We start from the raw sequence: 12,256 nt of genomic DNA on the forward strand, positions 1-12,256 counted from the left end.
CCGTCCTCGGACTGCCACTTTGGGAGCTTGGGCCGCCTTCACCGCCCTGCCCTGCCCCGGTTCTGCCCGACGCGTTCGCGTTTCCACCGGCAGCCCATGTCAGGGAATTTTTCCCATCTGCCGCCGCCATCGACATGCAATCCTCACTCCGCCGCCTCTCACGCATCCGACTCCCTTTTGCTACTGCACGTCGTCTGGGAATACCGCCGACGTTTGTTGCCCGTTCGAAAGCCACCAAAAGTGTGCGGGCTTTTTCGACATTCATTACTCCAAGGCGACAAGCCGACCAAACCAATTCAGTAGAAAGCTCTCAGCCGCCTCAAAAGCCACTCATTGAGGCACTACCGCTATCATGTCCAGGCTGTGGTGCACCATCGCAAACCGTGACCCAAGACCTCCCTGGCTACTATTCTGCCGACATGAAGCACGTGAAGGCCTACCTCAAACATGACCAAGAGCACGACCAACCAAAAAAGCGCGAGGACGACATCTACGCTGAAGCAGTGGCAAATCTCGATCCAAGTCTACGAGAGCAACTAGGCGTCGGTGAATCTGAGGAATCTCGGCCAAAACCAGCGGCGCCACTGCCCTTGTGCTATCGCTGCCATAGGTTGAGTAACCATCGTGAAGGGGTTCCAATCGATCACCCATCAATAAATGCCATTCGAGCCATGATCCAAGAGTCGCCGCATAAGCGCAACCGCATATACCATGTCATCGACGCCGCGGATTTTCCCATGTCCGTGATCCCCGACATAACAAGAGCTCTAGATATATCTCCACTTCGTTCGCGCGGTCGAAGAGCATCAAGATCAAGATGGCAAGATGGCAAATATTCTAAAGTCGAGTTCATCATCACAAGAGCCGACCTGCTGGTACCGCAGGAGGACATGTCGAGGAGACTCATGGCGTACATGGTCGATGTTCTCCGCGAAAAGATAGGCAGGGAGTACAGAGATAATATCCGCCTGGGAAACGTTCATCTCGTGAGTGCCCAGCGAGGCTGGTGGACGAAACCCATCAAGCAAAAGATTCTCAAGCGCGGCGGCGCAAACTGGTTCGTTGGCAAAGTCAATGTTGGAAAGAGCAGTCTTTTCGAGGTTGTCTTTCCCAAGGGCGAAAAGGATTATGTCGACGTCCGACAGCTCCGTCAGCAAGCCGAAAAAGAGAAGCAGGAGTCTGCCCCTGAAGAGAAGGACTCTGAGTACGACAAGAAGTTTTCTTCGCAGGAAGAGAAGCAAGAGGCGGAGGAAAGCAAATCAGAATTCAATAACAAGGACACGATGGCCCAAGCGGACGACCAAGCCTTGGAAACTTCTGTGGACGAGGCAACAGCGGATGAGTTGAATCAAAAGACGGAGAATGCTGAAGAAGAGGCACCAATCGAGAAAGATTTTGACGCCCAAAGTATTGAAGAATGTAACCAAGAACAAGCAAACGAAGAAACAGCGCCAGCAGCAAACTCCCCAGATCTCGAAGAAGCCACCCCAGAAAGCATCGACACGGATGAACCATTGACAGACGATCAAGACCTCTTCTTTTCCGAAACCTCTCTCCTCCCACCACCACGCAAAGAAGTCGACTACCCCATCATGCCCATGATATCACACCTGCCCGGCACAACCGCCTCACCAATCCGCATCCCGTTCGCACGCGGCCGAGGCGAGCTAATCGATCTGCCGGGTCTCGACCGCGCCGGCATGGACCAATACGTGGCGCCGCAGTACCGCTCCAAGCTGCTGCTCAAGTCGCGGCAAAAGGCGGAGCGCATTGTACTCAAGCCGCACGAGTCGCTCGTGCTGGGCGGCGGTCTTGTGCGCATCACGCCCGCTACTACCGACCTCGTTTACCTCGTCACCCCATTCGTCGAGCTGCCATGGCACAAGAGCAGCACAGAAAAGGCGATTGCGCGCGAGCGTGCCGACGACGTCAATCCGCGTTCGGGCCTCGTCAATTGGGCTGATGAAGCGGCGCGCGATCAAATCCGCAGTGCGGGCGTCGTGCCGTTGTCTCACGACGTCACCAAGATGGCGGCGGGCCCGCTCGGGCGCAAAGATGTGACAAGCTGGAAAACGCATGACTTGCCATTTATCGTTTGGGGTGTTGATGTGCTGATTGAGGGGTTGGGATGGGTGGAGGTGACGGCGCAGACGCGGCGATTCACAGGCGAGATTCGTGCATCCAAGTCAGCGGACGCGGAATTGAGAGGAAAAGAGACGACAAACGCCAACAACGCAGACGAGGACCCTTCGCCACGTCCACAAACCGAGACCGCAATGTCGCCAGACGACACGAATAACGCGGATGATGAGGACCCCTCACCACAACCCCAAGCCGAAACCGCAACATCGCCAGACGACGCCAACGCTGACGGGGACCCTTCGCCACAACCTCAAGCCGAAACCGCAACATCAGAACACGACATCTCCAGCTCCCAATCTCCCAACCCAACCAACACCATCACCAACACCGCCGCCGCCGCCGTCGCCGACAACGACGGCCGCGGTCCCATCGTCCCGTTCCCGCAAATCGATGTCTTCAGCCCGTACGGCAAGTGCATCGGGGTGCGGCGGCCGCTCATGGGCAGCGTGCTCAACGCGCCGCGCAAGGCGCCGCGCAAGGAGCGGCCGCGGCAGAGCATGAAGGCCGTCAAGACGCAGCGGCCCAAGGGCACGGCGACGGGCGAGGCGCCAGATACGGTTGCGAGGGGGGTCAGGATGAAGAAGGAATGGGATGGTTGAGTTGGGATGTTGAATGGCTAAGTAGTGGAAAGAGGGTGGTGCATAGCGGGATGGGGAGGGAGGATGGGTTTGCCCTGTAATATACTGTGTCTACGATTTCGAGGTGACGGAGGAGCAGGAAAATTCAAAAACCGCTTTCCTCTTCTTCTCTTTTTGAGCTCACGTCCCAACGTATTCACAGCACCCCTTTTCTACTTGTATCCTTTCCCATCCGCTCCCATTTGTGTGCCCTTGAACCCCATCCCTCGTCCTCAAGTCAACGCACAACGCTTCTAACCCCCAAATCACACGGCGACATCCCGCATCCAAAGAGCCATTTGACATTTATCAGCAACTCCGATACCACAATCACCATCAAACAACTACGCTGAGCCATCACCTCCACACTCCACATCAACTCAGTAACGATACCACAGCCTGCCTCAGTTGGGAGCCTTGCAGTAGGTGTGTCTGCCGTCTTTATTCCATTTTACCTAGATTCTTCGTTCGTCATGACGCGTCAGAGTGAAAATCGAAAGATGACGGACGGCGGTAAAGTACAAGAAGAAGCGGAGGAAAGACAAAAGCCTATTGCGCCGACGCGGGGCACGCCTGTTGACGCGGAGACGAGGGAAGAAAGGGGATGTGGGGGAAAGGGGGGTAAAAGGGGAAGAAGAGGAAGGAGAAAGGAGAAAGGGAAGGAGCAACGCCTAAGATAGACGGGAAGAGGAAAACACACCCTAGCGAGTCGGGTATCTGAGAAGTAGAGCAACACGACACATCACGGTCCAATCCCAACACCCGTGCCTTTATTAGACCAATCGTCATTCTCGACTCACGCACTCACTCAATCGTCATCCACATCCCCTCCAGCTCTGACAAGTACCCGCTCCCGCGACGCCGGCCTCTCGCCATTCGCCTCCCCACCACCACCACCACCATCACCCTCGTCATCATCATCCCCCACCTCCGTAATCAACACAGCCGGCACAACCGTGTGCGGTTTCTCCACCCCACCACCACCACCACCACCACCATCAATACCACCACTACTCGAACTCTTCCGATGCCCTGCCGCAACACCCTTCCCAAGCGTCGGAATCCCCGTGCTGCCATTGAGCACGGCGTGGCGTGAGCGTGGACGCGGACTCAAATTGCGACCGCCAACTAGGGCATGAGGTACACCACGGCGCGGACTCGGTTTGAGGACGGGCGTGCCGTTGTCGATGGCGACGGCGGTTTGGACGCTGTCGTCGCCGCTACTACTGCTGGCGGCGTCGGTGGTGGGGACGTCGCTGCCGCCGCCGAAGCCGCCGTTTGATAGACCAAAACCACCACCACCACCACCACCTTCGCGGTCGGACTGCGCTTGGCCGTCTCCGCGACTCTGCGGCCGCGAGTTCTGGGCAGATGGCGTGTTCGAGGACGTGGTGGGATTGGACGGTGATGTGTCTTCGCTGCGCGTGCTCAATGGGCTCATGGGGAACTTGAAGGCTGTGGGGGAGCGGCGGTAGTGCTGGACGCCGAACTGCGATGATGCGGAGGGCCGGCTGTCGCTGCTGCTGTTGCTGATGCCATTGTTGTTTTTGTTGTTATTGTTAGCGGCCGCATTGGCAAGGCGGAGGTGGTACTGTGCCAGTGCCGGCTCGTCGCCGCGCGGCGTCGCGTCTTCGACACCGCCTCCTGTGACATTGGGGTGGGAGGGCGGCAGAGCGGGTGACGGCACACCGTTGACAAAGAGCTCATGTTCGTCGTCGGAGAACTGCTCGTCGTAACGCGCATGGTGCTGTGAATCGCCGCCTTCCGAGTCTGACGACGTGTCGCGGTATAGCGAAGACGTCTCGAGGTCGCCGACTTCGGGGCCAGGCGAATTGGCGTAGCCGGCGTCGGGCGTTGCCGCGTGGTACGGGATGTTGAGGGCCGAGGGCCGGTTGCGTTCGCGTTTGGGGATGTTGCGGGAGGGGGATTTGGCGAGGAAGTTTCGGTTGGTAGGAGTGACGGAACTGTTATCGGCAACTTCATTGACTAAAGGCTTGTTGGTCTTGGTGATGTTCCGCGTCGTCGACGAATTGAAAGCGCCTGAAGAGGTCTCCGGCGTGGGAGGTGGGGGTGAGGTGTGTGGTGCTGTAGTGAGGGCACGAGGGATGAAGGGGGTTTGTTGCTGTGTGGCTCGCGGCGGTGGTGCAGGGGAAGGCGTGCCATGTGTAGAGAGCCACGATGGACGATGTCGAGGAGTAAAGAGAACAAGCATCTGTTAATGTATCAGTCGAACCGGCATCGAGGTGTTTTTTTTTTTTTTTTCTTTTTTCTCAGGGGTCGAAATACCTTCCACAGCCACACGCCTGCTGTGACACCAATCACAATACCCGCCGTCCTCCGCTCCTCTTCTTCCCACACTCCATAGCAACTAGTCTCCCTCCCATACATCTGCCGACATCTCGATCTTTCGGTGACGCCGCCCGAGTGTCTCGCAAATGGCCAGGCCATGTCATACACACTGTGCAGCCCACAGCATTCCCAGGCATCCTGAATCAGCTGAATCTCGCCGCCTCGGCCCGCCCGATACAGGTCTTTCCATGCATTGTCCAGCGCACAGGTGAGTCCACGGTTCTGCGTCAAATACGGCGAGGCGAGAGACGCCAGGGCTGTAAGAAATACGGTCAACCCAAGAGCGGACAACTGCGTCCGGAGGTAGTGTCGCGGCAGAAGCTGCAAGACTGCTCGAGGGATGGTACCGCCACCTCCGCCTCTTCCATTTCCAGCCCCGGGAAACGTGCCATAGGAGGCGGAGGGCGAGATTGTCAGAGCGGTGCTACGCGACGTCGGCCGAATGCGCGTGAGACGGTCGACGAGGACGCCCGTCAGGACAGGCGTAATGATGAGTAGCCCTGAAATCGAAGAAGGCAGCGGGAGGGAGTAGCGTTGAACGCATGTATGTGCGTAACTGTCGCAATGATTGCGTTAGCCCAAGCTTGAAGACGCTTTTCAACGGAGTGCTCACCATGCAAGCGCTGTGAGAACAATAAGATACTAGAAATATGTTAGCCTAATCCTCACTGAAGCTGAGATGACACTTACAACAACGCTGAGCGCCGTTATAATCTGCCGTTTGCTGTACGCCATAATAACGAGGCCGCTGGCTGTCTGCCAGAGCGAGCTTACCACATCTGATAGTATCGCGGGAAAACCTGGCACTTATACAAGACAAGCATTCAATGATGCACTCCAACCAAACGCACCCAAAGCAAAAAAATGAGATGTGAAAAAAGTCATGCAGGATCAGCAGTCTGGACGCACTGCAGACGATATATCAAGGGAGCGGTCGGCACAGCGGAAGGGAAAGCTTATCGAGCACGCAGAGCATAAACACAAAAGAGTCGCACCGGCTGCATTCAGGAGCGCGGATGGGCGGACACGGCAAAAACTGGAGAAAGCTGTCTCAACGGCCTTTTACGCAGTGGCCTCAATGCATATTTTAGATCGAGATGTCGTGCGGAGAAGCTATTGCGGAGCTGTTTGTTGATAAAGATGCTGACGCCATACATGATTGACTTCCTGATTCAGTCGTCGACGGAAGCATGTGGATGGTAGTGGGCTGGCTAGGCAAAGCCAGTGCAGGCAGTGGTGGGCTGTGGTGTGCAGGCGATCGAAGCATATGTTTGTAGAATTAAGGGTCCTCGACGGGGCCTTAGCTGCCGGCGCGGCACTGGAATTGACCAGTCACAGCGGGGGCCGGTCGGCCTGGCCGAGTCGATTATAGAGATTGGCGTTTTGGTTAGTCGGAAGGCGCGTTTCAAGAAGGGTTCTCCGTTTTGGCGGGGATCGTGCTGGTTTGGCTTTTGGTGACCTGACGAGAGCTGAGCCTTCGACACTGTTCATTTGTTTGTTGCGAAATACTATGACTGTGAGCACTTGAAAACGCCGCTAGGAAATTGTTGATTGAAGTTACAGAGAGCTGGTGACAGTGTCAAGGTAGGATCCAAAGGACAGTTAGCAAGACTGACCTCGCTCCCCGCGAACCTGTCTCCACTCTAAACCCTTTACACTTCTATCGCGATTGTTGTTTGGCCCGTACCGAGACAATCAAGCCACGCAAAAATTATCTGGCGCGCCGACTCCATGCTGAAGCTTGTGAAACCCTCCTCTTGCAAATCCCATCTAGAAATCTGTGACCCTGCCATTGAAGCTCCAATCTCCTTGCGCTCCCCACCTTAGCGGCTCATTCTTGGGACCACCCACTTCTCCCGTCTTTGGATTGACGTCACCCTCAAACTCCGGCTGCGCTCCTCTCCGGACATCGGGGTGTAGCTCCTCTCCCTCGCCTTCGGCGCTGATTTGAAATGTGTCGCCGCCTGCTGTCTGTTCGGCGGTCGAAGACGAGGATTGAGGTGATTGGTTCACGACGGGTGTGGCTCGCGGCGTGCTGAAGGCCCCCGTGGAGCGTCGCTGCAGCTCTTCAAAAATTTCTTGTTCTTCTTTGGGGAGTCGCTGCGGCCCGGGCGCGGTGCGGAAGGACGGTGGTATTGAACGTGCGCGCAGGCTGGTTGTGAAGCAGCGGCGCGAGAAGAGCTGAGGCCTGATGATGGATCGCATGATAGTTGTGATTGACGATCGGTGTCGAAAGCAATTTGAAAGAGGCGGTGAAACAGAAAAACAGTTTGGGCGCGTGGATAGAGAGGTCGATGGAAAATGTATCGGTGGCGTAGAGCCGAAGAGGGTCATTCCACTTGCCACAAGCTGCCGCACGAAGGGTCCATTCCGCACAGACCATCTGTCGGTCCCGGAGAATCGGTTTCTCCCCCCCGGTCCCAGCCGAAAGTTGCCGACCGCCAGCAGCGTTTTTCGGTGGGAATTGAGGTGACTTCTTGGTGATTCATGGTGTTGTTCTATCGACGATCAGACTCTCAGATCCTCACTTTCAAGGTTTTAACTCATGCGAAGATTGATAATTGATACATGTGACATTTGATCAGTCGGCGTTGGTTGAGCGAGAATGGATGCCAACCGCAAGTCTGCTGATTGTGCCTGTGGAAGATTTCACTCAAGTGTCCAACATCAGTCAGCATGTACTCAACAGTTTGGAGGGCGGGAAACACGAAGTCTTCGACGCTAGACACAGTAAGGCGAGAGCCAAACTTTTTCATTCGCTGTGTGAGGCGCTCTTGCGGGTTTAAAAAGAGCAGCGAGGCGGAGAAGCGAGGGAAAACATGCCTATTTTGAGACTAACCTTCAACGCTCGGCTTTGAGAGTTCCGGCATGCCAAATTCATCATTGAGCGGGGCGATAAAATGCTGTGACCGAGGCCAAGCTCTCGCGTGCAGGAGCCCATGTACTCGAATGTCCTACCAAAAAGCAATTTCTGATACTGCCATTTCCATTGGTTGCTCGACAGTCTCCATGACATGGCTTCCAGAGTTGACTCTAAATCTTGTTGCGTCCAAAAAAAAAAAAAAAAAAAAAAAAAAAAAAACACGAGGCAGACAGCATCGATGCGGCCCCACTGGATAGTCGAGGAAACCGGTAGCCTGGAATCCTTGGTCAACGGTTAGAAATCGATCACCAAGCGCGTGGCGCCCAATGGAAGCCAGCAAACACGACCACCAGAGCCAAAGCTGCAGACCAAATCTCTTGGTCAGGTCTTGGAGGGGTTCGCATGGTCGGGTTTGGCTCCGAAGTAGGCAAGCTTCGGGCGACAACGACTCTTTCCTAGGAGAAATCGGGAGCAGTACAAGGCTGTGGGCGGGAAGATTGGCTCCCGAGAGCGCATCTCCCGTGCTTGTGGCGCGGGATGCCGGGTTTCGCCGTTTCAGAGGGCTACAGGCTTTCCAGAGGAATGGGTCGAGTACCGAGTTGTGCTGGGCGATACCCAAGAAGGGATGGTAAGCGCCTTGTGCTCGACGTCATCCGGGATTTCAGACGTGCAGGAGGCGCTGCAGAACTGGCAAATTGAGCGCCGTGTTTACTGCGGAGTGGCGGTTGAGAAGCGGTGACGACGGAGAAGAAGGGGAGAAATATGTCCGGGATGGGTGCAGAGGGGGCACAAGTTTTTTCGGTACTTGATTTTACAAGCCGACGGCCGTTGTGGAGTGACGCGGGCATCGAGGAAACCAGGGCCAAGGGACTGGGGAGGGTCAGGGTCAGGATGCAGGGGTGAAGACGGTGCAAAGGCAGTCAGCTGCCACGCGGGCCGCTCTGTGAAGCGTAGGCCAACTCTGATCAACGACGGTGCTTTGTGAAACTCGCAGGCTTGACCCCGGCCAGTGTGTTAAAGTCTTCGTATTCAACGGACAAGATGCAGACGCGAATCGCACAGTGAATGACGACGCATCGTCAAGCCGGCGCCTATTGGGTGCAAAGCTTGAAAAAGGAACAAAAGAAAAGAAAAAAAGAGAAAAAGCCAACCATATGAAGCCCATTGAGAAAAAGAGAGAGAAGAAGATGGAATTGCATGGCGACAGGGTGCTCCCCAGCAGGCTCTGGGCGTCGCTGATTTGTTTTGGCAGCAGTGATGATGGCATGCGTCTGGATTGGGACGGCGGGGATTGACGAGACACGTGGTTGCACGCAGGATGGGACGAAAAGGAAATAGATGGAGGCTCTCACCTCGAGAAGCGATCGAGATGCAGTTTGATTGACTGCAGCAGATGGATGCAGTGGAAGAGAAGAAGAATGGAAGCCAGCGACCAAAGAAGAGGGTTGAGCCGAGGGCGGGGGTGCCGGGCGGTCGGGGCTCGGGAGTCCGGTCGGCGGTGGAGGGCAAACGTGACGGCAGCCCCGAGTGGTAAGCAAGTACAGGTACATAGGTACTCTGGACAATAGGTAACGATCTCCAAACGGGCGCAGACAGGAAGATGCGGAAGCGGGGAACACCGAATTCATCCAGCGACCTACCTACCTATGTACCACGTATTCCATTCTGCGACCCCTGCGCCCATACGTCACCATGCCGGGGCGCAACGCGGACCCGACGTCAGGCGCATGGGCTGATGGCGTGGGCCTATATCAACCATGAGCCTGGAGCGGAGGTCTAGATTGTTGCTGGACGGCATCGACATGGAAAAGACCAACAGGTCGACGGCTGGGGGCTCGGGCTCAAGAGGCCTCGGGTTGCTGAGCTTTGCTGGTTCTGTTCTGTTCAGAGCGCAAGTCCACATATGCCGTGAAGGTGATGTCGACATGGCGTCACGCAGCGACTGGACCATACCTTATGTGGGCTGCTGGGATCACATATCATGGCCAAAGTCAATACCGCTTTGGCCTTTGGTCTGGTCCGTTTGGCCTGCATCCATTTCTTTGGAAAGGCAGAGACGAGCAGAAGAAGGTGAGCGCTGGCCGAGTCAGCGTCCTCCAACCCCACCGCTCCCTCCCATGGGCCATGGCCAGCAGCTGCAAAAGCACTGCCCTCCCCTCCCCAGCCATGGCCATTGTTCACCTCACGGTCCACCGCTCGACCTACCTACCTGACGGCACCACAAAATTTCCCTTCGCGTCCCTCTGAACAGGGTAGCTACCTTAGCTTAGCTTTCCTCGCGCTCGCTTCGTCGGCCCGTTGCGCGGTCATTTTGTTTCTTCGCTCCAGTCCCGTCCCCTCTCCACCTCCCTCCCCCTTGTGCGGCCAGAGCCAGTCAGCCCAACCCACCCAACCTACTAAGCCCAGCCGGCCTCTGCCTCGGGTTCTACCATCTCCGTCCCCCCTCCATCCCTCCCTCCCTTGGTTGCCCTGTGCCTCAGCAGCTTCCGCTACGCTGGCTTGTGCCTCGCTGCCCGCGCCATAACCAGCCACCCACTCGTCCACCCAATTCAAAATCCTTCCTTTTGTCTCGCTTCCAGAGACGCTGACCTCACCCCACTGCCGCTCCTGTCGCCTCGACGCCGTTCCCATCGCCGCCCCGCCACGCGACTACCTCCCGCACAAAGGACGCGCGAATCACATCCTACACGACATCATAGACATGGCTCGGGCGACAGATCATCCCGAGGACAAAGTAGGACCCCGACCGTTCAATCCGCCATCCTCACGCCCTCGTTCGTTTTACACGGCTGACCAGCAATGACCCGACAGAGCGAGGAGGGCTCCACCGGCCTGCCCGAAGCTGGCGATGCCATCGATACGGCAACCTTTGAGCAGATTCTTGAAATGGACGACGACGAGGAGGAGCGCGAGTTTAGCAAGAGCATCGTCTTTGACTTTTTCCAGCAAGCCGACAGCACCTTTGAAAAGATGGAATCCAGCCTGTAAGAAGACCTCTTTTTTTTTTTTTTTTTTTTTTTTCTTTTTTCCCTTCTTCCTTCTTTTTCTACATATTTCCCCCATGCTGACGCGTCATCTCCTCTTCTCGCGTGATAGTGAAAAAAAGGACCTCGCCCAGCTCTCCCAGCTCGGTCACTTCCTCAAGGGCTCGTCCGCCACGCTCGGCCTCACAAAGGTCAAGGATAGCTGCGAAAAGATACAGCACTTTGGTGCGCACAAGGACGAGACGGGTACCCACAGCGAGCCCGACGACAAGGTCTGCCTCGAGCGCCTGACCAAGACAATTGCGCAGGCCAAGCAGGAGTTCAAGGACGTTGAAAAGGTGTTGCGCAAATTCTACCACGACGACACGTCTTAGGCGAAGAAAAGAGTGCGTGTGTATGCCTGTCACATCAGCAAGCCGGACTACTGCTGCCGCCGCGAGCCCTCGGCTGGGCCCTGGAGCGACGTGGGACTGTGTTGGGACGAGGAAGAAGATGAACGGCTGCGTCTCTCTGGAATCATGACTTATGGGTTTTCTGGATAACTCGTTATTAACAAAGACAACTGCTGCAAGGGCTACGGCTCTGCAGCGATAGCATGGGTGGCTCCGCTTCTCAATTCTATTTTATTTTATTTTTTATTTTTTTCCATCAAACTCCTTTTGAATCCTACAACGAAATCTCCACCATGAATCGTGTGATGCATTCTAGAAGCCAAAAGGGTTCCCGTTTTCCAGAAGCTCCAGAAGGAGAACGGTACCCTTGCCTCGGCACGTGTCGTGTCATATGTGGGTGGCTGCTACTCCAGTCGGGTCTTCTCCATGGCTGGCCTGCGACTCGGTCGTGCCCGTCCGGCCCCTCGTCCTGCGCCCGATCTGAGCTCTGTGACCCTGTAAACTGGACGTTAGCAGAGTCCCAACCTTGTAACCTGACAGCTGGCTTGCCCATTCAATCAGTTGAGTATGTACCCCAAGTACCTTTAAGGTATTGCGCTTCGAGGACCCTGATCAGCACCTCACGTGCCGAGCCTAGCGCTGGCTGCCCTGGCTCCCTCGACTTTCGCCTCGACGGCAGTCGTCGACTAACATAAGACTAGACCAAACCCAGGCGACTTCCCAAACGGGCAACCGCACTATTTGTAGGCAGGCACTCAGGCAAGTACGCGAGTGACTCATGCCTCGTTTTGCGGCCGCCACATGTTGCGGCGCTGGTCCTTTTTGCAACCAAAAATACTTATCACGTCTGGCCTCTTTTTCTACTTCACCGTCTCGTCCTCACCTTTTCCAACTACGACCAGCCTCTCC

At 55.9% G+C, this 12,256-nt stretch overlaps 5 protein-coding genes across 5 annotated transcripts; 2 read left to right on the plus strand and 3 right to left on the minus strand.

Moving 5' to 3' along the window:
* Positions 1-102: 102 nt before the first annotated feature.
* IWZ02DRAFT_417734 (uncharacterized protein) lies at positions 103-2,741 on the plus strand (the record flags this gene model as incomplete). The annotated part of the gene is made up of 3 exons (XM_066765801.1): positions 103-1,204; positions 1,409-2,175; positions 2,335-2,741. Exons 1-3 carry the CDS (start codon positions 135-137, stop codon positions 2,739-2,741), a joined length of 2,244 nt encoding a protein of 747 aa, XP_066623765.1. The 5' UTR covers positions 103-134.
* Positions 2,742-3,503: 762 nt separating this feature from the next.
* IWZ02DRAFT_517248 (uncharacterized protein) lies at positions 3,504-5,843 on the minus strand (the record flags this gene model as incomplete). The annotated part of the gene is made up of 4 exons (XM_066770694.1): positions 3,504-4,971; positions 5,046-5,664; positions 5,722-5,750; positions 5,799-5,843. The coding sequence occupies 4 exons, from the start codon at positions 5,841-5,843 to the stop codon at positions 3,568-3,570; spliced, it is 2,097 nt and encodes a 698-aa protein (XP_066623766.1). The 3' UTR covers positions 3,504-3,567.
* A 639-nt stretch (positions 5,844-6,482) lies between these two features.
* On the minus strand, positions 6,483-7,599 carry IWZ02DRAFT_229897 (uncharacterized protein). The gene is made up of 2 exons (XM_066762934.1): positions 6,725-7,599; positions 6,483-6,567 (listed from the first exon to the last, which is right to left on the minus strand). Exon 1 carries the CDS (start codon positions 7,440-7,442, stop codon positions 6,879-6,881), a length of 564 nt encoding a protein of 187 aa, XP_066623767.1. The 5' UTR covers positions 7,443-7,599; the 3' UTR covers positions 6,483-6,567; positions 6,725-6,878.
* Positions 7,600-8,774: 1,175 nt separating this feature from the next.
* Positions 8,775-9,737, minus strand: IWZ02DRAFT_229895 (uncharacterized protein). Its single transcript, XM_066762933.1, has one exon. It carries the CDS (start codon positions 9,597-9,599, stop codon positions 9,063-9,065), a length of 537 nt encoding a protein of 178 aa, XP_066623768.1. The 5' UTR covers positions 9,600-9,737; the 3' UTR covers positions 8,775-9,062.
* Positions 9,738-10,445: 708 nt separating this feature from the next.
* IWZ02DRAFT_229592 (signal transduction histidine kinase) lies at positions 10,446-11,440 on the plus strand. The gene is made up of 3 exons (XM_066762932.1): positions 10,446-10,705; positions 10,783-10,955; positions 11,068-11,440. Exons 1-3 carry the CDS (start codon positions 10,673-10,675, stop codon positions 11,327-11,329), a joined length of 468 nt encoding a protein of 155 aa, XP_066623769.1. The 5' UTR covers positions 10,446-10,672; the 3' UTR covers positions 11,330-11,440.
* Positions 11,441-12,256: the final 816 nt, after the last annotated feature.

This window comes from Phyllosticta citriasiana (assembly GCF_038021145.1).
Source record: "Phyllosticta citriasiana strain CBS 120426 chromosome Unknown IWZ02scaffold_5, whole genome shotgun sequence".
NCBI lineage: Eukaryota > Fungi > Ascomycota > Dothideomycetes > Botryosphaeriales > Phyllostictaceae > Phyllosticta > Phyllosticta citriasiana.

What these genes read in the sequence shown, in the direction of transcription:
- IWZ02DRAFT_229592 (XM_066762932.1), top strand. Translation starts at nt 10,673, where the DNA reads ATGGCTCGGGCGACAGATCATCCCGAGGACAAA. An exon ending in CAGATCATCCCGAGGACAAA is followed by an intron (nt 10,706 to 10,782) that starts GTAGGACCCCGA and finishes ATGACCCGACAG; the next exon opens with AGCGAGGAGGGCTCCACCGG. An exon ending in GAAAAGATGGAATCCAGCCT is followed by an intron (nt 10,956 to 11,067) that starts GTAAGAAGACCT and finishes CTCGCGTGATAG; the next exon opens with TGAAAAAAAGGACCTCGCCC.
- IWZ02DRAFT_229897 (XM_066762934.1), bottom strand. Translation starts at nt 7,442, where the DNA reads ATGACCCTCTTCGGCTCTACGCCACCGATACATTTTCCATCGACCTCT.
- IWZ02DRAFT_229895 (XM_066762933.1), bottom strand. Translation starts at nt 9,599, where the DNA reads ATGAATTCGGTGTTCCCCGCTTCCGCATCTTCCTGTCTGCGCCCGTTT.